This window comes from Cavia porcellus, unplaced genomic scaffold, assembly GCF_034190915.1.
Source record: "Cavia porcellus strain 051 isolate PalLab524CR breed Dunkin Hartley unplaced genomic scaffold, mCavPor4.1 scaffold_9, whole genome shotgun sequence".
Classification (NCBI taxonomy): Eukaryota; Metazoa; Chordata; class Mammalia; order Rodentia; family Caviidae; genus Cavia; species Cavia porcellus.
Window position 1 is genome coordinate 63,602,415 of NW_026947492.1, and position 22,479 is coordinate 63,624,893.

At 42.1% G+C, this 22,479-nt stretch overlaps 1 protein-coding gene across 6 annotated transcripts in view; it reads left to right on the plus strand.

Annotated features, from left to right (window-relative positions):
* Stim1 (stromal interaction molecule 1) overlaps positions 1 to 22,479 on the plus strand; it is a 231,260-nt gene that overhangs the window by 206,070 nt on the left and 2,711 nt on the right. For 2 of the 6 annotated variants that reach the window (XM_063256600.1, XM_005000754.4), the window contains exons 6-11: positions 7,850 to 8,027; positions 12,208 to 12,385; positions 14,280 to 14,447; positions 14,948 to 15,048; positions 15,325 to 15,560; positions 18,748 to 19,144. In XM_063256600.1, coding sequence (XP_063112670.1) covers positions 7,850 to 8,027; positions 12,208 to 12,385; positions 14,280 to 14,447; positions 14,948 to 15,048; positions 15,325 to 15,560; positions 18,748 to 19,144 — 1,258 coding nt within the window. Of the gene's footprint in view, positions 1 to 7,849; positions 8,028 to 12,207; positions 12,386 to 14,279; positions 14,448 to 14,947; positions 15,049 to 15,324; positions 15,561 to 17,032; positions 17,126 to 18,747; positions 19,145 to 20,916; positions 20,954 to 22,479 lie in introns of all 6 variants that reach the window. The other 4 variants (XM_063256601.1, XM_013145390.3, XM_005000755.4 and 1 more) reach the window with 4 other exon arrangements.

Here is a 22,479-nt window from a genome sequence, read left to right on the forward strand (position 1 = left end):
AGCCTGGGCTACATATTGAGTTTAAGGGTAGCCTGAACTAGTAAACTTGTATCAAAAGAAAAAAGAAAAAGAGAAAGAAAAGAAAAAGCAAAGAGTATATCAAGAAAGAGAAGATAATCTGTAGAATGGAGAAGGTATTCTTTTGATAAGTCTGTATTCTCTAGGATTTATAATTTCTAAAACCTAATGAAAAAATAGATGAAGGATTTTAGCATATATTTCTTTATACCCAATATGTATATGACATGGTGGTCAGCATTCATGTTCAGGGAAATGTGTATGTGCAAATCAAATCACAATAGGGTCTCACATCTCATCTACTAAGATGGCTAAAATAAAAAAATAGATAATACCCAGGTACAAGAAATAGATAATACCCAGGCAAATTTATAGTACCAGCTACTTGGGAGGCTAATGCAGAAGATTATCAGTTTGGGGCCAGCCTGGGCAACTTGGTGAGGTCCTATCTCAAAAATTAAAATTAGAAAAGGTGGGAGCAGGGCTGGTGATGTAGCTGTTTTACAGTGGCAGGGCACTTCTGTGGAATATGTGAAGCCCTGGGTTCAATCCTCTGTCCTCATGATCCACTCTCCTTAAAATATGCACAATAGCAAATGTTGGTAAGGATGTGTGGAAGTAGAATAATAGAAAAAAAATAGAAACAGCCCAAATGTCTGTTAATTAATGAGTGGAAAAATAAATGTGATGTATGCATACAGTGGAATAATTATCATCAGCCATGAAAAAGAATGAAGAACTATATAGGCTGTGGACATGGGTACATCTTGAAAACTTCATCCTAACTGAAGGAAGCCATTCACACAGGTCTCAAAGTCTATGGTTTTATGATTTCACTTACATGAAATGTCCAGAATAGGTAAATCCATAGAGTAGAAAATAAATTAGTGCTTTCTATAGCTAAGGAGCATGGAAAATGAAACGACTGCTAATGCATAGAGGATTTCTTTTTGGGGCTAATAATCATGTTCTAACATTAATTAAGCTGGTAGTATACAATCTTGTGAATATTACTAAAACCATTGAATTGTTTATTTATTTTTGTGTACTGGGAATTGAACTTGATTCTTTGCACTGAGCTACATACTCAGCCTTCTTTATTTTTACTTAAAAAATTATAAAAAATGGCTTTTTTGTATATGTGATGGGCATTGATACCATGTCCTTTGCACTGAACTGCAGCTACAGCCCTTTTTATTTTTTTATTTTGAGACAGGGTCTCACAAAGTTGCCCAGGCTGGGTTCCAACTTGTAATACTTCTGCCTCAGCTTCTCAGCTGATTTGTATCTTTTAAAGGAGATAATTTTGGATTTTAAGGCCTGTGAATTATATCTCTATAGTAAATATATATAGTTTGAATTTATGATTCCTAGACTTTCATTCTTTATAAATTTTAGGAAAGAACCTTGAACAGCCAGTGAGGAGCCCTTAGACTCTTCTGAAAATTGCTGTTTTATGACCTTGGATAGGCCACTTTTATCAGGATGTATTTTATGATTTGAGTCATAAAGTAATTGGGCTAAAGGATCCTTATTATTTCTTTAGCTATAACAAGCCATGATTCAAGAGAGAGAATCCTTTGCTTGATAAGGATCCTGTGGAAAGACTGGAGGATTTTTCTGCTTATTCTTGTTAAAGGAAAATTGGTAGCTGAAGTCTGAGGAAATGCAGGGAAGTTGTTTGCCAGGAGACTTCTGCAAGAGTGGGACTATGCCTGCTGTATGTCTGCAAAGAATCCTTTGATTCATCCCCTTAGGCCCTGCTTTCCTTTCTGGACACAGACTATTGTCACTCTTTGTCTTTTCAGTGCCATGTGGGACTTAAGAGTGACAGTCTGCACTAGTACTGACCTGGGTTCTGAACCGAAGTTGAATGACCACAGATGCTTAGGCCCTACCATAAGCAAGCACCCCTGAGAAACTAGGCCAGTTATGGCTGCCATCCATAGTCACTTTGCCTAGCCTTCATGAAAATCCTGTCATAGCTCTGAGGCTTGAGCAATCTCTGACTAGAAATTGGTTATGTGGGGCTGGGGATTTAGCTCAGCGGCATAAGCGCCTGCCTTGTAAGCAGGCAGTCGTGAGTTCGATCCCCGGTACCGATAAAAAGGAAAAAGACAAAAAAAAAAAAAAAGAAGTTGGTTATGCAGTGACAGAGGGGCTGCTGAGGGGAGCAGGCACCATCTGTCTACAGCAACCTCAGCTGAGAAGAGGAAGAGGGATCAAACCGGCTTCATCTCAGGGTTCATTTTCTGACAGTGAAAGGCATACTCAGTCCTTCCTATGTGACCTCAGAGCCTCACATTTTAGGTCCCCTATCCCCAGAGTTGGCCCTAAGCTTCAGGCCTGTTTGGTGCTTTTTGAACAGTGACAGCTGTCAGGGGTTAGGCATGTTTAGAGAAACAAAATCTTCATGGAAGGACAGTGTCCACTTCGATACCTATGCTAATGTCTTAATGTGGTACAGACCATCTGTTGAGGGGACTTTATACCTTCTGCAGATAATTTATCAGAAAAATTGAAGCTCAGAAAGAAGAGGTGGGTTTCAGCTTTTAAGTATAAGAACCATGAGCAAAGCCATTTCTTTAACTTACATTTCAATGCTTTTCTCTGTTATATTATGCACCTTCTATTTTTGTGCACAGTAATAAGACAGAGAATTCTAGCTTTAAACTTCATCATTAGCTTTGTGATTTGGGGCACGTTCCTAAGGTTTTTTGAATCTCACTTTCTTCTAAAGAAATATTAGCTACTATTTCTATGATATGCCTGCTATATATGCTTTGTCCTTGGTAGAGGCAAGTATTCTCTTTGTATCTTTAGCAGGAATACTGAGTAGGGAGAGGGGGAGAGATAGAGATAGAGATGGGAGAGAGTGAGAGTGTGAGAGAGGGAGGGAGAGAGAGAGAGGGGAGAGAGAGAGAGAGAGAGAGAGAGAGAGAGTATTAGGGTTCAGGGTAGTTGTAGAGAAGAAAAGACTGTTATTCTCTTCAGTGACTCACATAATAGGGCAAAGTTCCTAGAGAGCAGAACTGGCTACTTGTCTGGCAGAGCCTGCCCTGGTCTATGTTACTGTGTCTCTCTCACTGGCTCACTCACTTTCTCCTTTCTAGTATGCTACTGTTTACCTTTTTTTTTTTTTTTAATTTTTGAGACAACTATGGAGTTCAGACTGGCATGAGCTCACTTTGTAGCCCTAGCTGGTCTTGAACTTGGAACAGTCCTCCTGTCTCAGCCTCCTTGGCATTACTGGCATGTGCCATCACCCCGGCTCCTGTTCACTTTTCAAATGTTCTTCAAGATTCTTTTCCATTTTCCACTCAGGTTCAATCTTTTCCTCTTTTTATCCTTTGGAAATCCTTTTACCTGCTTTTTAAAAAAATTTGTTTCCTTGGTTTTTACCCTTTACTGATTCTTTGAGCACAGATAAAGTGCTGTTCATTTGTCATCAGCTTTCATTTTAATACTCAACAAGGAATGGGTACCAGAACATGCATGCTAAAAGTTGTGTGGAGGAAGGCCATACCGCTCCAGACTACAGAAAGGAGAGGATTTGAAATAGGAATCAGACCCAGTTTAGTTTTGGGGGGAGCATTGCTACTTATGGAGTATCTATGAATAGTTAAGGCAGTTAAAGAATTTATTGGGTTATAACTGGAGGGGAGAAATGCCCAGCAGTAGCTCTTACAAGTTAAAAAGACACTCTCCTACTACCTGCATAGAAGGCTGTGTAAATGACAAAAGACATTTGTAGCATATATTTAGGAAGTAAGAGATGCGTATTTGTATCTCTCTGTATACTGTGGGAAGTAGAGAGAGTGGAAAGAATTGATTGGGAGAGGGAATTCTTGAGGGTGATCATGATTGAAAGCTTACTTTTTCAATCTTCACTGGCACCCTGGAAATTCTCATCTTTGCCCTTGACTCTGTTAATGTGTGGTCAGCATCTCATTTATTTATACCCTTCATTTCTTCCTGAGGTCTGATGGCCTTAACAGTTGACCTCATTTTGCTAACATTTATTTGCAGCATTCAAACTGGTAATTCTGCCATCCTGTCAGTCCCCAGGTCCCAGCCTGTGTTCACCTAGCCAGCTACATCTGCTTTCCCAAAATGTGGTCACTTTGCCTTGCTGGTGTTAGTGAGTGTGAGGTAGATTCTGAGAGCTGGGTTTGTGTGGGGGCTGTGGATTACAGCTTGCCATTCTCTTCTGTCCTGAGAAGCTGGTATTTTTTCCCCTGTATACGTACTTTGTATTGTATTATCCTTTCCTACTAACACCTTTTTCCATTCTTCCATTTTTGTTTCCTTTCCACCTTTGCTGAATAACTGCTCTGGTCGGATGCTATGCTAAGAATTCAGTTACAGAGACAAATAAGGAACTCATGAACTACTATGAACTACTACTACTATGACATGAAAGTTGAAAAACATCCAGGCATGGTGGCACATACCTGTACTCACATCACTCTGGAGGCAGAGGCAGGAGGATTATAAGTTCAAGCACAACCTGTGTAACTTAGTAACTTAGCAAAGCCCTGTCCCTGAAAAAAGAGAAGAAAAAAAAAGGGGGTGTGGATAGGGGATGTAACTTATTGTGAATGCTCAAGGTTCAATCCTTGGTGTCACCATGAAAAAAAAAAAAAACAGTTGAAAAACATTCAGGGTAGTCCCTGCGATACAGCCTGAGGAACAGGAAAGGAGGAGCTTTGTGGACTCTAGTAGGCTAGAAAAGTGGTAGGAATTGAACGGTGGAAATGGGATTATGGTGAGAAGAAATACTTCATTCACAAGATATAACTGGACTCTTGCCTGTTTCCCCTTCTTTTTTCTAAGCCAGGATTCATGCATCCCCTAGGGGTTCAGAATTCAGGTCAGGGATCTACTGAAGGAACCTGACAAATTCTACACCTGCTTCCCCAGCTCCTTCACTTTCTTTAAATTCCACATCCACATTCTTTAGTACTTCCTGGATATTTCTTGGAGTATTTCTAAGACACCTCAAAGCACCTTCACTTGTACTTGTACATTTTATGTCTTCAGTAATTCTATGATAACACTTTTTGTAGTTGAGGGAGCTGAGTCCCAGATAGCAGTGAATTTTGTAAGTGGGGCAGAAGCTAGCATAGAGCTCAGACTTCCTAACATGTAGGATACTTGCTATGATGTGATTAGAATTTCTTTGTTTCATGCTTTCTGTTTTTATTTAAAGTCCTGACCATTGGATCTTTGTATCTTTACTGCCCTAAAACAATAACATGGTCATCTCCTGGGATGTTGCTTATGGGAAGTCAGCCCTTGGTGTTTATAGATTCACACTGACGTTAGATCAGAACAACAAAGATGATTCTATGGTGAGAAATGTTTGCATGTGACTAAGCAGAAATAAAACGCACTGCATGAATATGAAAGTTGTTGTGAGAAAGTGTGTAGAGGAAAAACAGTATAGCTAGGCAAATCTGGGTTTGAATATACTTTTTATGAGCTCCTTTTTTATGGAAACTCAGATTTCTAGGTTATAGATGGTGAGTACTAGTACTCTCAACTTTTTTTTTTTTTTTTTTTGTCTTTTTCCTTTTTCATCGGTACCGGGGATCGAACTCACGACTGTCTGCTTGCTAGGCAGGTGCTTTTGCTGCTGAGCTAAATCCCCAGCCCCTAGTACTCTCAAGATGACTATCATTGACTAATGCATTTTATTTTTCCTTTGTTCCCTTTCTTTTTTAAATGTGGAGGGAGACATTATCACACTTGAGGCTGATAGTAAAAATTCAGTTTCATAAAGGTATGTTGAACACCTTCTGTATGCCGGTTGATGTTGTGCTGGACACTGGCATACAGACAAATGGTGATCACTAAAGAGCAAGCCATCCAGGCTAGGTAGCTCAGGAGATGTGGACGACAGTATACTTGAGTTTATGCTGTGTGTTTGACAAGGTAGACAGTGGATAAAATGGGTGCTGGTACATTTAAATGGAGTCAGAGCTGACTGAAGGAATCCAGAAGATATTGAAAGATGGAATGGTATTACCTTAGACGTAGGGGGCTGTGAGGGAGAAAGACTGTTAGATTCTTTTGTTGGCCCTGGTCATTCACTAATTTCATGACTTGAATGAGAATATGAAGGTGCTCAGGATTATAGAATTTGGTCCCATATCCATCTGAATAAAGTAGAATTAGAGTCTCAATGAAATAGTAGGCCTAATCTGTGTGGCACCTTGAGAAGTTTGCAGTTTAGGGAATAATAAGAGGAAGGTTGTCATTTCATTGAATCCTTTTTGAAAAAGGGTACCTTGGACTTTTATGAAGAATATAAAGGAGATTATAGCATTGATATATCCCAAGAAATCAAAATTAGATATCCTTAACAAACAGACAATATCCCAGGCTCTAGTGGAGGCTGTGAAGGAGACAGATGTGTTCCAGAAAGGAAGACTGTACTACAGAAATATTTCCTCAGGGATCTGAAGGACAGAAGAGTGAAGACTTAAAAATGTGGCCTTGCCTGGAGGCCAGCAGATGGTCACTAACCATGGGGCTTGTTAGTTTTTTCTCTGATAGCCTAGCGTAAGTGGGTATAGGACATGGTATACCTTGGACCTCGTAGCTTCCCTGCCTTGGACAGAAGTAGGATAGGTTCTTTGATCCCATACCATCAACATGTCCTGCTGTTGAGCTCTTCAGTGAGGAGCTCTGACTCTCACCCTTTATGTCAAACCATGGGATTCAACTTCATACAACTTTTAGCTGCATACATGTTTTCCTAGTGTCTGTATCTTCCCTCAACTTGGTGGCTCTACCTGGGTAGAGACTGTATTTTCATGGGCCCTGTGTCCTTGCCTGGCACTGGAATCCTGCCAGTCTTATCTTCTCTTCACCTACCTGAAGGTAACGTGCTGTTCACTGAGGTTATTAGTCCTGGTTTAACTCCCATTTGCTTTTTTTCCCTGACTGCCACATCTGTGGCTTCTTTGAGTCCAAAGTGTAACCTGGACAGTTGCAGCCCTCTTTTCTCTTCTTTCCCCTTCCTCTTCTCTCTATAAGGTCACTTTTAAGTTTCCTGTGCTATGCCCCAGAGCCCAGATCTGGGGTACTATGCAGTATCAGGCCCTACGACTAACCCTCTCCAAGCTAAGTTATTAAAAAAGTGGCTCTTGCTTTTAGTTTCTAGTGATGTTCCTTGTTTAGCTTTTGAGTTTTTCTATGGATACTGGATATTATTTTGAACCCCAGCCATACTGACAGCACTGTCACCTTAACAACTTATTGCCAAGCATTCTCTGAAGATAGATCTGCCCTTCAACTCTTGACATGTATAATGAATGTCTCATATGTATCAGTCTCTTGATGCTACTCATGTTCTGTCTGATCTCTGGATTGAGCTACCCTCTCCATAGCTTGAGACTTCCAGACCTTTAACTGATCAGGGATTTGGCCCTTGTGCCTAGAAGGGACTACTAGTCCAGGACATCCAGAACCTGCAGTAATCTTAGTCCCATAGCCAGTTCTCAGGCTGTAGTGTATCCCTTTATCTCCTTATGCTGTAACATTGCTTATTCTGTAGGATAGAAGCCACTGTTTCTGGGCACATGGGCTCACTGCAACCCAGAGATGGCTGGGATATTTTGAGGAGAGATTGGTTTCTCCTCTTCACTGTGTCTTGGGAAGTGTGTGATCATGAGCTGCTGCGTTACTCTCAACATTCACTATAATAGTATATAACAAGTATGTGTTTGTCAGAGGAGGTATTAAGGAGGAGGGGATGCAGGGAGTCTGCAAGGCCAAGTTATTGTGGGTGTGCTGACTCACCAGGTCCTTCCCTCTCTGACAGTGACCCGCCATAATCACCTCAAGGACTTCATGCTGGTGGTGTCTATTGTTATTGGTGTGGGCGGCTGCTGGTTTGCTTATATCCAGAACCGTTATTCCAAAGAGCACATGAAGAAGATGATGAAGGATTTGGAAGGGTTACACCGAGCTGAGCAGAGTCTCCATGACCTTCAGGAAAGGTAAGGCCCTAGCCCTTCCCCAAACCGTGGTGCTGTCAGATCTTGGGAGCTTTTTGTTTCCAACGGTGTGTATGCCACCTGGCCTCAAATCATGCCAACACAGCTACCCAGACTGTGCTGTCTGTCTTTCCAGAATTGCACTGGGAGTCTAGCTTCCTGCCACTCCACTTTCCATGAACAATTCTTCCTCTAGGGGAAAAGCTTGATTCTACCTTTATTTAGAGGGAAAAATATGTACTTATCAATGGTTTTGAGTTCCCTGGTTGGATGGCTTTTTAGGGGTCATAGTACTTTTTTTCATGCCTCTGGATTGCTTCTCTTCCCATATAAGTAGATATAATGAACTGTTCTTTACTCTTCCCCAAAGAAACCTCACTTACTACTTTTTCTACTGGGTTTAGTTATTTTTTTATGTGGAGTCTAAATCTCATAAATATGACTTGTGTATCTTTGGATATATCCTTCCCTGTCTGGCATATTTCTTTATCAGTAATATGAAAGACTTGAACAGGAGAACTGCAGTTTCTTCCAGGAGAATGCTGCCAGCTCTAATAGTTTAGGGCTCTGTTGAAAAACAAAACAGAGGGGCTGGGGATTTAGCTCAGCGGCATAAGCACCTACCTTGCAAGCAGGCAGTCGTGAGTTTGATCCCCGGTACCGATAAAAAAATGAAAAAGACCAAAAAAACAAACAAACAAAAAAAAAAAAAAAAAAAAAGAAAGAAAAACAGAACAAAGCAAAATGGAACAAAACCAAACAAAACCAAACCATGACTTAAAAACTGTGGCAGATGATTTAGCTGTGAAAAGAAAGCCCCAGTTATTCAGTCAATTCTTTAATTATTGATACCAAGAAAGCAGGTTTGTACTGAAAATTGGAAGGAAGTAATTGCCAGTGGGGCAGCTAAGCTCACAGATAAGAGAAGACCAATTAGGACACTTTTGAAACAGACTCATTGCCAGCTCACAGGGTAAGAACCCAAGGGACTAGAAAGGCTCAGATTCAGAAGCTCAGTAGATTTGGGACACTGAGGAAGTGGTTTTGAAAGATGGTAGGGAGGTCCTTAGAGTACAGGTTAAGTGTAGGTTGGTGCCTGGTCCCTGGGCCTTGAAAACACATGGGAAACATGAAGAGATTTAGTAGGATGCAAAAGGCAATAGTCAGTACAGGTTTTTGGTATTTTGTCTTTGAGAAAAAGAGGCCTACTTCAGGACTGTCTTTCAGAAAATGATTCTTACAGCCTAGAGACTCCAGTTAGGAAGTCTTTGCAGAAATCCTTGGAAAGGAAATAAAATCTGTTCCTTTCTGTTTCTTTTTTAAGTGACAGATAGAAAATAAAATAAATAAAATAAAAATAAAATAGAGGTATTTTCTTTGGAGGGATGGGGGAAGGATTTTTTTACGAGTTGGATATTTTTTAAGTACTGAAATGCATTATTGCTTTTTAATTACCATGACCTTTTGAGTTAAACATTATTATCCCTACTTTAGAGCTGAGGAAATAAAGGCTCAGAAAGGGTAAGTACTTTAATGAAAGTTACATGTCATAGTAGTAAATTTTGACACCAGATTTGTTTCCATGGGCTAGGTTCTAGGAGGGCAACAAGGATCTGATCTCTAAACTTACTCCTGGTTACTCTGCTGGGCTTCTTGTGCCTGGGCCCACAGCTAACTAGGGGTAAATGTTGCAGTCTGCGCCACCCTCATACTTCATTTGTCTAAAACACATGTCCTCTGTTTTCATTCCAAAGACAAAAAAAATCTAGGCAGGAGACATTCCAAGTTTGGAGCTAAAACTAAGCTCTTAGCCCTTGCTGCTACTCCCTGGGGCCTTCTGAGCTTAAGGACTACTGTGGCACTTCGAAAAAGATATCCCCCACTCCCATCCCACCATTGCTTGCACACACACACACACACACACACACACACACACACACACACACACCTGTTCCTTTTGAAAGTGCCCTGAGCTCACCTGTGACCTTGTCAGTCCTTACTTTAATAGACCTGTACTGCCGGCTACCATGGAGCTGTATTTTACAGAGATCTTGATATTTTGTATGAATAAATATACATTCTAGTTAGGATTTTAGTGGGTTTCAAAATAATTCTTTGACGCAGGCAAAAATTTTGATTTCCATTTTGTTACGAAGAAACAGGCAAAACTTGTTCACAGACACACAACTGATTAGATCCAAGACTTAAATCAGTCAGTCAGGCTGCTTAATTTCTGTCTCATAATGCTAACTGATTGTGGCCTTGGAGTGGGGCAGCGCTTGATTGTACATACACTTGCATATTCCCGCACCCAAAGGTATTTATTGATCTCTGTCTTGTACACCCTATAGAAAGTTTGAAAGTGAGTCAGGCTCAGTTCTACTTTAAGAGTCCTGTTGAAAAGAGGACGTAGTATATAGAATTCGCTTTTCTGAAGAGGCTGCTTTCAGAGAGGACGATATTTCAGTGAAGAACCAAATCCCTACTGGTGTAACTTCTTGTTGGTTCATGGAAGAGTACAATGAAAGAGGATAGTCAACAAGGGAAAGAGATTGGGCTGGGAAATGGCGCTTCTCGGGGTTTTGGGTTTTTTTTTTTTTTTTTTTTAGCTTGCACATATTGCCATCTAGTGTACATTTGGGGAGGTTCAACTTCCTTTTCTTGGGGCCAAAGTAAGAAAGAATCAACTGTCTTCCTGCCTGTCACCAACATTTCTTTCTCTTTCTTCCTTGCTTGTTCCACCACATGTTTTGAGGCCTCAGCCACTGGCAACTCTAGACTTGGGGATTTTTTAAAGGTTGATGTGCTTCTTGTCTTAGTTGACTCAGTGGTCAGGGCTTTTCTCTGTGGGTCCTTCTTGTTACGTAGTCCACATTTACTACCTCAATTCTAACATATATCTCTTGTCTGCCTTAGCATTCCTTTACCCTTCTATCCTAGTCCTTTAGTAACCTAGTAGTTCCTATTGGACAGTAACTAACTTCTTTCCCCTTCCAAAGGGATTAGCAAAAATTTTACTCTGTCTTCTGAATCTAGACCAGGTCTCCCCTTCTCTGACTCCTTTTAGATGGAGTTGATTACTCCACACTTCAGGCTGACACACCAGCAGGAATATCTCTTTATTGTAGAACTTACTGCACTGCAGACAGTTATCAGTCTACTTGTCTTTGTTAGACTAAGTCATGAGCTCCTCAGATAGAGAAAGTTTTCTGATTTATTTCCATATGTTTAAGCTTGTAACAGGGCTTGATGTAGGCACTTGATAGAACTTGGCAGGTGAATGGATTGATGGATGGATGGATGTTTAATTAAGATAGACATGTGGACAAAAGGAGAGAGGAAGGAAAACTTACTTTAGATGGAAGATTTTGGCAGTGAACAGAGGGATGTGTGGGTGAGTGTGAGAGTAGGTTATTCTAACTTACACTCACTGTGTAAGATCCTTAGGAAAGAAATTCAGGTCTCGGAGCAGCAGAGACTCTCAACCTCCTCCTTCTCCCTTTGGCATGCATTTCATTTTTCTATGTCTCTGGGAACAGAGACTCAGGAATCTAAGAGATATTGCTGAATAATTTCTTTCTCATTTTTCTTAAGCCTTCCTCCTACCACCACCTCAGTCATATCTTATCCAGTACATTTTTCTATATTTTTATAGTGTGCAAGATATTCTACATTTATGGAACTATCCAGATATTAAAACATAAGAGGAATAATTATGAGACTTGAAGTTACGATAGAATTTTAATTCCATTCTCAGGTCCACCTACAAGTTATTTTCCCTCTCCCAAGTCTTCATATTCATGTCTGTCCCAGGTTAATAATGTTACCAGTATATCATTATCTGCCAGGAAGACTAGTGTGGAATCTCTTATAAACTGTAGTTGTTAGGATTTCAATATGTGCATATTTTAGAGGAGAGATTCAGATGTCTGAGAACTTGATTACAGCCTTGATTACTAGAAGTAAAATGATAGCCATTGTGAGAACTACAGTAATGATTGTGGTTTCTGTTTGCCCTGAGCTAGCTCAGAGCTAGACAGTTAGCAGAGTAGGGAGAATACTGTATGTGTTGAGAGGGGTGCTCTCATTTTCCTTATTGCAGCCATGATCACGGCCTGTTGCATGGCACACCCTTGCCTTGCCTCCTCCAGCTCCCTGCATGTCTCCTCCCATCCCCCTGCAGGCTGCACAAGGCCCAGGAGGAGCACCGCACAGTGGAGGTGGAGAAGGTCCATCTGGAGAAGAAGCTGCGTGATGAGATCAACCTCGCCAAGCAAGAAGCCCAGCGACTGAAGGAGCTGCGGGAGGGTACTGAGAACGAGCGAAGCCGCCAAAAATATGCTGAGGAAGAGTTGGAGCAGGTTTGAGGCTCTACAAATTCCTGGATACCTGAAGGAGTGGGTAAAGAGTAGGAGCTGCGGGCGTGGCTGGAAAGTTTCATGTGTGAGGATTTAAAAATAGGGCTCCAGGTCTGTCTTCTAAGTCAGTGGGTTTTCCTCTCGAAAAGTAGTGGAAAAACTGCAAAAGATGGTTGCCGTGATTTTAAAGAACAGGTGATGAGTTATTTTTGTTTGTTTATAGAAGTATTTACATAAAGTGTACAAATCATAACCAGTAACTTGTACATGTTTGTACAAGTGTAGCTACCACCCATATCAAGATAAAGAAATTTTTCACACCCTAGAAAGCTCACTTTTGCCCCATAGTCAATATTTCATCTGAAGCCACAATCTCTAAACCAGATTTGTTTTTCTGATTTTGAACTTTATGAAAGTGACTTTAACCAGGCGTGGTGGCATATGCCTATAATCCTGGCACTCAGGAGGCTGAGGCAAGTGGGTTGCCATGAGTTCTAGGCCAGCCTGAGCAACATAGTGAGTTCAAGGCCAGCCTGAATGACACACCAAGAACTTGTGTCAAAAAAGTGGGGGGGCATTATACATATATGGTCTTTTGTGTTTCGTTTCTTTTGTTCAGTGTTGTATCTGTGAGAATCATTCATGTTGTATGTAGTGATAGTTGGTTTATTTCTATTCCTGAGTAAGTATACTATAATTTATTTGTTAGTTCTCCTGTTGGTAGGCTTTTGGATTGTTTATGATTTTTTGGCTTTTATGAATAACACAGGCATACGATGGGATACAGGCCTCAGTGGCTGAAATTGAGGATACTGAGACTGCTCCCAGTCCTTGTTCTCTGGGATTCTGACCAGTTTAAGTTTAGTGTTCTGATAGGGGCATTATTGATCACTTATGCTGGTAACCTGGGTGAGATAGGCAGGAATCCATTGCACCTGATGTCTGTCTGATGCCTATAATCCCAGAATATGGGGCTGAGGCAGGGGGATCCCTGTGAGTTTGAGGCCAACCTGGTCTACACGAGCAAGTTCAAGGCCAGCCTGCACTACATCATGAGACTCTGTCTCAGAAACAAAAAACAAAACACGTAATGTCTGTCTATACTTGCAGCTTCATGACTGTCTGCTTTACTCTGTGTTCCTCGAAGAGAAAGTCAGGAGATTTCTGCTTGTGCATTGGTCTTTCTTCCTTTCTTGGTCTCTGTTGGGAATGACTGTGTTGGGTGTATTCATTGTTTTCCCATTTCTAGACAGTAATTTTCAAAGCCTACCTGTCATGTTTACTGAAAGAATCATAGAACATACTATGTGGGCTGGAGAAGACTTTGAAGAACCTTCAGACCAATGATTTTCTAGAATAGGCATTGTTTTCAAGGCTTTTTGACCAGATTTTTTTTCATATACTTTCCATGACAGGGATCTGTTAGGACATTACCCCTTTACCGATGATTTGGATTTGCATGGGAGGAAGTCCCTAGTCCACAATGAATTAAGATCTACTCTTGGAAGTATAGGGTCACACAACAAGTTCAGGGACCAGAACCAGATTTCCAACCTAATACCTTTTCTTTAATTTTCTGAGGCCCAAGAAAATTCTCAATAAGATGATTCACTAACTGGTCTATTTCTGAAGAGATCAGGGAAGATTTTTGGCTGCATGACGAGGACCTATAGCAAAAACCTCTCGGTTGAGTTCTAGTTGACACTTGACCTTGAGGGGGCTACTTTCCTTCCCTGAGGTCCTTTCCTTTTATATAAATTACAGAGAACAATCCTTGCTTTTTTTCCTTCCTGAGGGAGTTTTAAAGCAATTAAGAGCTCTGAGTTCTGAAGCATCACACAGAGGTGTTGGAGATCCTAGAATCAGTAAACAGAGTCACATCCTCTTGGCTACATAGGTTCGGGAGGCCTTGAGGAAAGCAGAGAAAGAGCTGGAATCACACAGTTCATGGTATGCTCCAGAGGCTCTGCAGAAGTGGCTGCAGCTGACGCATGAGGTGGAGGTGCAGTACTACAACATCAAGAAACAAAATGCTGAGAAGCAACTGCTGGTGGCCAAGGAGGGGGTGAGACCTGCCCCCCTGTGGCCCTTCTTCTTCTCTCTTCTCCATCCCTGTCCTCCTACCATTTACCACCCTTCGTCCTCTTTTCGGCCCCTCTCTTTGGGCAAAGGGATATCCTGTGGTGGGTTCTGTTTCTTTTCCTAGTGTACAGCTCCTGATAATGTCCTCAAACTTCTGAAGGAGGGAATGAGGGGGTAGGGGTCCTCCTTCCTGTCTTCTGGGAAAGATGAAGCAAGTGGAAGCAGGTAGAGGAAAAGCTCTGCGAGCCCCACCTGCCATGGGGACAGAGGTCCTCCTGGGGCTAGGGTATGACAGGGGAACCTTTTGCTTCTCTTGTTTTTCTCTTTCCTTCCCTTCCTTTTCCTTTTCCCTGTTTCTCTTCTTTTTCCTTGTACAGCTTAAGTTGTGCTAGGAGGAGTGGGATCCAGCCACAGGAAGGCCTTTCTCATTTCTTCCAACCTCTAATTCCTGCTGTCTTTAAGCTGGGGGCCTCATCTTTTCAGGCTGAGAAAATAAAAAAGAAGAGAAACACACTCTTTGGTACCTTCCATGTGGCCCACAGCTCTTCCCTGGATGATGTGGATCATAAAATTTTAACAGCCAAGTAAGTAGCACCACTTATCAATTCTGGCAACATTCATACCATCCTTAGACTTTGAAGGTATATTGGGCCTCTAAGTCCAATCCTATTTTCTTGCTGGTGGAACAACAACTCCGATCTCCTGCCCCGCCTTATCCACCTCCCACCTTGATCTGAAGCTTGAGTTTATTGTTCTTTTTATTCACTCACATCTCCCAATTTCTTCCTTGGGGAAGAAGCCTTATTGTTACTTGTCTCCCGCCCAGTCCATGCCTGCAGTTCTCTTTCATCTGTCTTCAGGCAAGCACTAAGCGAAGTGACAGCAGCACTGAGGGAACGCCTACACCGCTGGCAGCAGATTGAGATCCTCTGTGGCTTCCAGATTGTCAACAACCCTGGCATCCACTCACTGGTCACTGCCCTCAACATAGACCCCAGTTGGATGGGCAGCACACGCCCCAACCCTGCCCATTTCATCATGACTGACGATGTGGATGACATGGATGAGGAGATTGTATCACCCTTGTCCATGCAGTGTAGGTGCCATGTTTGGTGGGAGGACAGGGAAGGAGCTTTTGATACACAAGTTGGGAAGTCTGTAGCCTCTGCTGGGCTTAGGCAGTGCAAGGGGCATAAAACCAGGAAAATGATTCACCTCTAAAGCACAATTCACATCAGGATATCTCTGTAATTGTCCTTTTGGTGGATCTTCCTTGCTTTAAGCTCTGTCTGTCCTTGTAGGTCCATTATGTTAAGTGTGTCTCCTTTTACTCCTTGTTTCTTTATTTTCCTTTTTCCCCCTTACAGTCTACTTTATAAAAAATAATCTTGGGGCCAGAGGTTTAGCTCAGCAGTGTAAGTGCCTGCTTGGCAAACAGGAAGTTGTGAGTTCAATCCCTGGTACCAAAATAATAATAAATAAATAAAAAATAATCTCCTTTAGAGACTTTGATCCACAGTGTAAAAAACACATTCATTTTGATTATTTATTGAATTTATTTATTTTCATTTTATGTTCCTTATTAATTGTTAAAGCGAATGGACTGATGTCTCTCATTCTCTGTCTCTTCTGTATGAGGCCCCATGTAACAACAGTCCTTTTGAATGCTTTAGTCTTCAAGGCTCCAAGCTGGAAGGCATCATCCTTGCCCAGGAGGCAACTTCTGAACAAGCATGTCTGCCTTTCCACCTGAGCTCTTGGATGGACCTCCCCATCGTCTGTCCTAGATCTGCCTTCTCCCTTCTGTCCCCTGCAAGTGATGAGAGCAGAGTAGAACAGGGCAGAAAGAACAACATTGGGTGGGATTTTTTCCTTTTCCTGTGCTTTTTTTCAGTATTGAGGATCAAACCGAGGAGTACTGTATCACTGAGCTACTTCCCTAGACTTTTTTTATTTTTTGAGAGGTCTCACTAAATTGTCCAGGTTAGGCTTACATTTTCAATTCTCCTGCCATGCCTTATAAGTCTGGGATTACAGACTCTGTGGGAATTCTTTAGTGAGTGAGGGGATTTTCCTCTTACTGGCCCAGAGTTGAATTATTATTTGAATGAGGGGTTAATTTATGTAAATAGAACAGGCCTTATTAGTAAGGTATTATCCTAGGCCCATATCCCTTCAGAGCAGAGGGATGGCACACAGCTGGGGCTGGTTTAGCAGTTTACTTTCAGATGACCAGATTCTTTTATCAGGCTGGTCACTCACTCCAGAAAAAATTAATTTTATAAATTCTCCATGGTATCTTGCCCCTTGCCAGACTTCTTTATCTTCTCAGTCTCATATCTTGTTGGGATTTTAGTGATGACCTAATAAGGTTTGGATCACTGACATGTAGAGTTGGATCCTGACTCACTAATCTAAAAGTTTCAGTGTTCTCAAGGTTGGGAGGGAGCTTCATTAGTTTGGAGATACCCACCCATCCTCTACCTTTCCTAGATCCCATTGAGGGGTAGGATAAAGCCCTCCATAAATCAGATTCTCTTCTCCTTTTGGCCTGGCTGTTGACCCTAGATGCTGCCTGGCTGATGGGGCGTAGGTTCAGTGACCGCTCTCTCTGCTCTACATCCGCCGGCTCGGATGATCAGTCCCTCTGGAAATACCCGGGTTTGAGGAGCCCCTTTGGGGCTTTTGTTTTTCCAACTTTCGGGACTAAACCATCACTGCTACCCCATGGGCGCCTTCTCCTGCCTGCCTTACAGTCCCTAGCACTGGCCCTACTAACTGCAAGGAGTGGCTCGGGGTAAGAAGAATCAGCCTGCTCAGTTGAGAGTGATGAAAGGCTTTTCCCTTCAGCCTAGCTACATAAGTGGCCTTCTTCTAGCTGGGCTGAGAGGGAAAAGGGAAGGAAAGGAAAGGTCAGCCCTTTCCTTTCTCTTTATATATTTCTCCTTTTTCCTCAGTGTTTCTGCCTTCTTTCTCCCCTCTTTTACTACCTGCCTATTGCGGACTTCCTCTTCATTAGCTGTGGAAGCCCTGCCTCCCAGATCTTCACTACTATGGAACTGTACTTTCTCTCTGGTGGCCTTTGTAAGGATTCTGTCCTCCCTTCTGGCCTCCTTGGGCCTTTTATACATCTTTAAGGAGGAAAGCAGGGTGGCCTACCACTGTAAAAGGAAGGAGAAAAGGTCTGCACCTCTTTTCAACTAGAGCCTATAGCCAAAGGGCTCTGTCTGGCACATTCCTAAGTTACCTGGTGTCAGCTCCCCTTCACCAGGCTTGTGATTATTATCTTCCAAAAGCCTCAATTGCAGTTGTGAGTCAAGAACTGGATCATTATTGTTTATATGTTTATTAGGGGAAATTTGGGGAGTTAAAGTAAATAGCATAATAAAGAACATCCTTAGTCCCACCCACAGTTGAGTGCCCATGAATTTCTTCATGTAGGGAAGATAGTGAAAACTACTACCATGTATTGAGTGCCATGACCTGTGGCAGGTTCTTCAAGGATATCATCTTGGAGAATCAGAATAGCCTTGTGGGATTTTACAAGTTATAAATTAAGATGAAGATTTAAGTTGCTTGAGGTCACAGCTAGAAGTGGAAGGCCTGCTTTCAAACTGTATTGTTTTATATTCTGATACTCAGGGATTGTTAATGTAATCTATATCTTTTTTCCTGAGCATTTTAATAGGCTTTCTGTGTTCTTAAAATCTTTCTAAAAGCATGAATTTTTATCTCTATTGTCTTCCAGCAAGTGATTATATTATCATTTTCCCCATTGTCCTATTTCCATATTTACTTTCAAACAATTATTAATAATGACCCAATGAACATGTTTCTATATTTACTTTCAATTGTTAATGATGACCCACCCAATGAATTTTTTTTTAATGGTTCCTTGTCTAAACTGTGAATTATTTCCTGAGTTTGACTTTCTGAAAAGGCTGACTCTTAGAGCTCTCCTGGACCTTGCCCCAAGCCCTTATCCTCCCCTGCCCTGCCTGTGTCCTCCCACTAACTGCCTTGCCACTTCCCCTTGCAGTGACATTAGCCGTAGATCTCCTTCCTTTGGAGTTGCCACTAAAACTGACCTGGGCACCTCATCCTCAGTTTTCCATCCTTTTAGGACATCTGGTGGGAGGTTTCTGGGAGGCAGTACCCCATTCACCAAATTGGGTATCATAGGCCCAGAATAGTTTCCAGTAGATGGTTGTCTTTGGGCACCTGCTTACCTGCCACCCAATGTGGCTTGACCTTTTCTCACTCTTTCTTCATTCTCCTTGCAGCCCCCAGCCTGCAGAGCAGTGTCCGGCAGCGCCTGACGGAGCCACAGCATGGCCTGGGATCTCAGAGGTTGGTAGAGGGCGAGGCTGGCCACTTCTTGACAAGCCGGGTGTCTCTGCGGCGAATGCGCAGTCTTTCATCTGGACAGTCTTTCAGTTCTGAAGGCTACGGAACCAGCCCTCCATCTGCCTCTGCTTCTTCCTGCTCTTCTTCCACCACCATCACCTCCACTACCACCACCACCACCACCACCACCACCACCACCACCACCACCACCGTCCATGTCTACCCTGTTTATTACCACCACAGCACTTCCTATTTCCTCCAGATGGATCCCCACTCTGACCCATCCCTTTCTGGTTGCAGCGCTGTGATGCCTGGGCATTCAGAGAGCTTGGGGTATTAGCTGTCTTTCTTCTCTTCCTTCCCTTTCTGCTGCTTTTATTTTGGCCTCTGCCTGCAGGCTGCTGCTTGTCAATTCTGGAGATGTGTGCTATTTAGAATTTCCCTCTTGTCCTGTCCTTTTCCATCTCAGACTCCTTTTTCAGGCCAGTCTAATTTCCCATACCTTCCTTCCCTGTTTGGGGTTTGCTGACTCTAAAAATGAGTAACAACCTTCTTTCTTCATGATGCTATAGCACTTTTGCATAAACTATGCACTTTTACATCAAGTATTTCAGTGGGACCCCTACTACTTTTACTGTTTCATCAAAACACTTACTGATACCTACTTTGTGCCAGATTCTGCTGGGCATGGAGCTCACAAATGATAAGTTACAATTTTGGACACCATGAACTACAGTATGGTCTGGGAGTGGTACATAGGTAATTGTGGAACAATCTGACAAGTGCTATGGGGATTTTGAGAAAGAAGGAATGATTAATAGTGTGTACCTGGGTAGAATGCCTCACAAGGGAGATGAGACTATGCTAACACCTTATGTGCAGGGAAAGGAGAAAGTATTCTAGGCAAAAGAAACATTATGAGCAGGGAAATGGAAGTGCAAGACAATGATATATTTGTTATTAAAGTGTTGGTTATGGGTTGGTAGGAAGAAGTATGTGAGGATAGAATGCTTTGAAAGGCTAAGAGTTCTGTCTTTATTCTGTAGGAGAGGAGGAACTGCAAAAGGGTTTCTAAACAAAAATGAAATAGTCAGTTTGTACTTTAGAAATAACATTTTAGTGATCTGTATGCAGGAAGAATGGGGAAGACTCCAGAATTTGGAAATAATTGCAGTAGCCACTAGATGAAGCAGAGAGGTCTTAGATGATCAAAGAAATGAAAGGAAGAGAAGAATCTAGACTGACACCTAGGCTTTTACTTGAGTGACTAAATGATCAGAGTTCTCCTCGTAGAATTAGAGTACAGAAGAGAAGATGTAAGTTGGGGATTTGGGACAAGAAAAATTGGGCACTTATTAAAATATCCACTTTTAAGGTAGGAAGTTAAGGTGCTAAAAGGCTAAGTAATTTTCCCCAGGTCCCACAGCTAGTTAGGAGTAGAGTGCACACCAGAACTTGGCTTTCTATTCTAGGACACTCTGTTGAGTATTTTTATCCTTTTGCAAGGTCTCAATAAATGCACTAGAAAACAATTGGAGAAAGACTTTATTCCTTGGCCTGGACTAGCAGCTGTAGGTCTTTCCCTGCTAATACTTCAAGATGACAGGCTAAGGTTAAAACTTGACTTTTCCTGGAATAAATTTAGGGCACTTTCAGAAAGTCTCCCTCTCTGGTCTAGAATTGCCTTTTAGCTTTGTAGTTGTGACTATAGCCCAGTCCTGGCAGCTGGGCTGCAGCGAACTTACCTGTTGCTTTCCTTTGGTCCTGTCTTACTTTGGATACCTTTCTCTCTAGCTATGCCCCTTGAGCGTCTGGATAATTATCATGGAGGGCTGTTCTTTCTCTTTCACAAAAGTATTGCCCTTGATAGACTTGTTAATCTGCAGAGCTGCTCATCTTCATTCTCATCCTCATGTTCATTCAGATGCCTAGGGAGACTCCTTCCAGTACAGATGAAGAGGACTGAATCGAATTGGGGATTTAGGGAATGTTGTGAATTTCATGCTTCAAGGCCTAAACTGAGGGCAGTGGGGAGGAAGGGTGGGGAGCTACTTGCATCCACCTGGCCTGTTCACTACTTAATTTTCTTTTGCACCATGCATCAGAGGATCATCTCTAAAGGCAAACAGGCTCTCTAGTAAGGTTAGTAACTTGGGATGGGAATCCAAGGCAGCCTAGCCTTTGGGGAGGGACACCCCTGGCCTGAAGGCCTCAGAGATTCAGGGAGGGAAGGTGAGCCTGCTTTAGTAGACCTTTTCTCTCCTTAATCTACCTATATATTCTCCAAGATTCTTATCTTTCTTTGGCAATCACAGCTTTTGGTGGATGACAGAAGCATAAGATGCTGGAAATCAAGACCAAATAGTACTGTGTGTGGGTCAGGAGAAGTGAGTCTGGGAGGGCCCCAACCTTTTGACCTCTTTTCCTTGTATTAGAAAGAGGCTGCTAGGATCCTCACCTCCTTAGCTTTAGAGGGCCCTTTTTCTCAGTGTGTACCAGGACTTCCTTGGCACTTTGCTCAGTGGTTTGTTTGTACATAGAAAAGAAAGGATATAGAGAGAGTCATTATGGGGCTTAGAGAAATAAGGACAGATTTAAATAGAAGTGAGGAAGCTGGGTGTAATCCAGGAAGCCAGTAATCCCTGCATATGAAAGGCTGAGGCAGGAGGATCACTGCAAGTTTGTGATCAGCCTGGGCTAAATAGTGAGGTCAAGGCCAGCCTGAACTACATAGTGAGACTTTGTCTTAAAAAAAAAGAAAAGATGAGGACCAGCGTCAGATATATGAGACTGGAAAATATGAGACTATTTGTAAATAGTAGTTTCTGTGGCTGAAACAATAGTTGTAGCATGGAGGCTGGAATTGTTCTTTGCTGTTCAGGAAGGTACTGGCCTATGAGGTAGCTGCTTAGTGAGTCTCTCTGAGAATCAAGCTTACAATAGTTATAAGCTAACTCCTGCCTATACGTATGTAAGGGGACTGATACCTTCCATAACTTCTGAACTTGGTCTCCTTTCTGGGTCCTGTGATACTTTCTCCTCCCACTCATGACACATTTTCTTTTGCTTCCTGTCTCAGATACATTTCCTTTAGCCTTTTCTCTGCCTTTGTAGGTTCTCAGGCCTTTGGAAAATCAAAAAGATTCAGGATTGGCAGGGAATTCCCATATCAATGCTGATTTTTCTGCTGAAGTAGGAAGTGGCATGGGCATTAGTTCAGAGTCTTCCTAGGAACAGCCAGTCCCTGAAAGGATCTCAAGTTCCTGGACTAGCCTCTGTGTGTGCATGTCTGATCTGCAGTGGCATGTTCCCATAACTCAGCCTTGCAAAGAAAGCCTCTTATGACTGGTCCTATATGGGCCTTCCAGTTTGGCAGACCTCATCATCATATGATACTTTATATACTTCTGATTGCTTTGCCAGTATTTTTGATTCTCCAAATGGTCTTGTCAGATAATTATTATCATTCTCACTGAGCCAAAATTGAGGGCCAGCAAGGTTAACTGACTTGTCCAAGATCACATAGAAGAGTCCAGAGATTTTCTGACTCCTCTTTTAAAGCCAACATCTTATCTTTCTATGTCTTCCTACATTCTCACTGTCGGCAGAGTTTTAAAATAGATCCCCTCTTTCCTGCTGCCATAGTAGAATTTGGTCTGAACTCGACA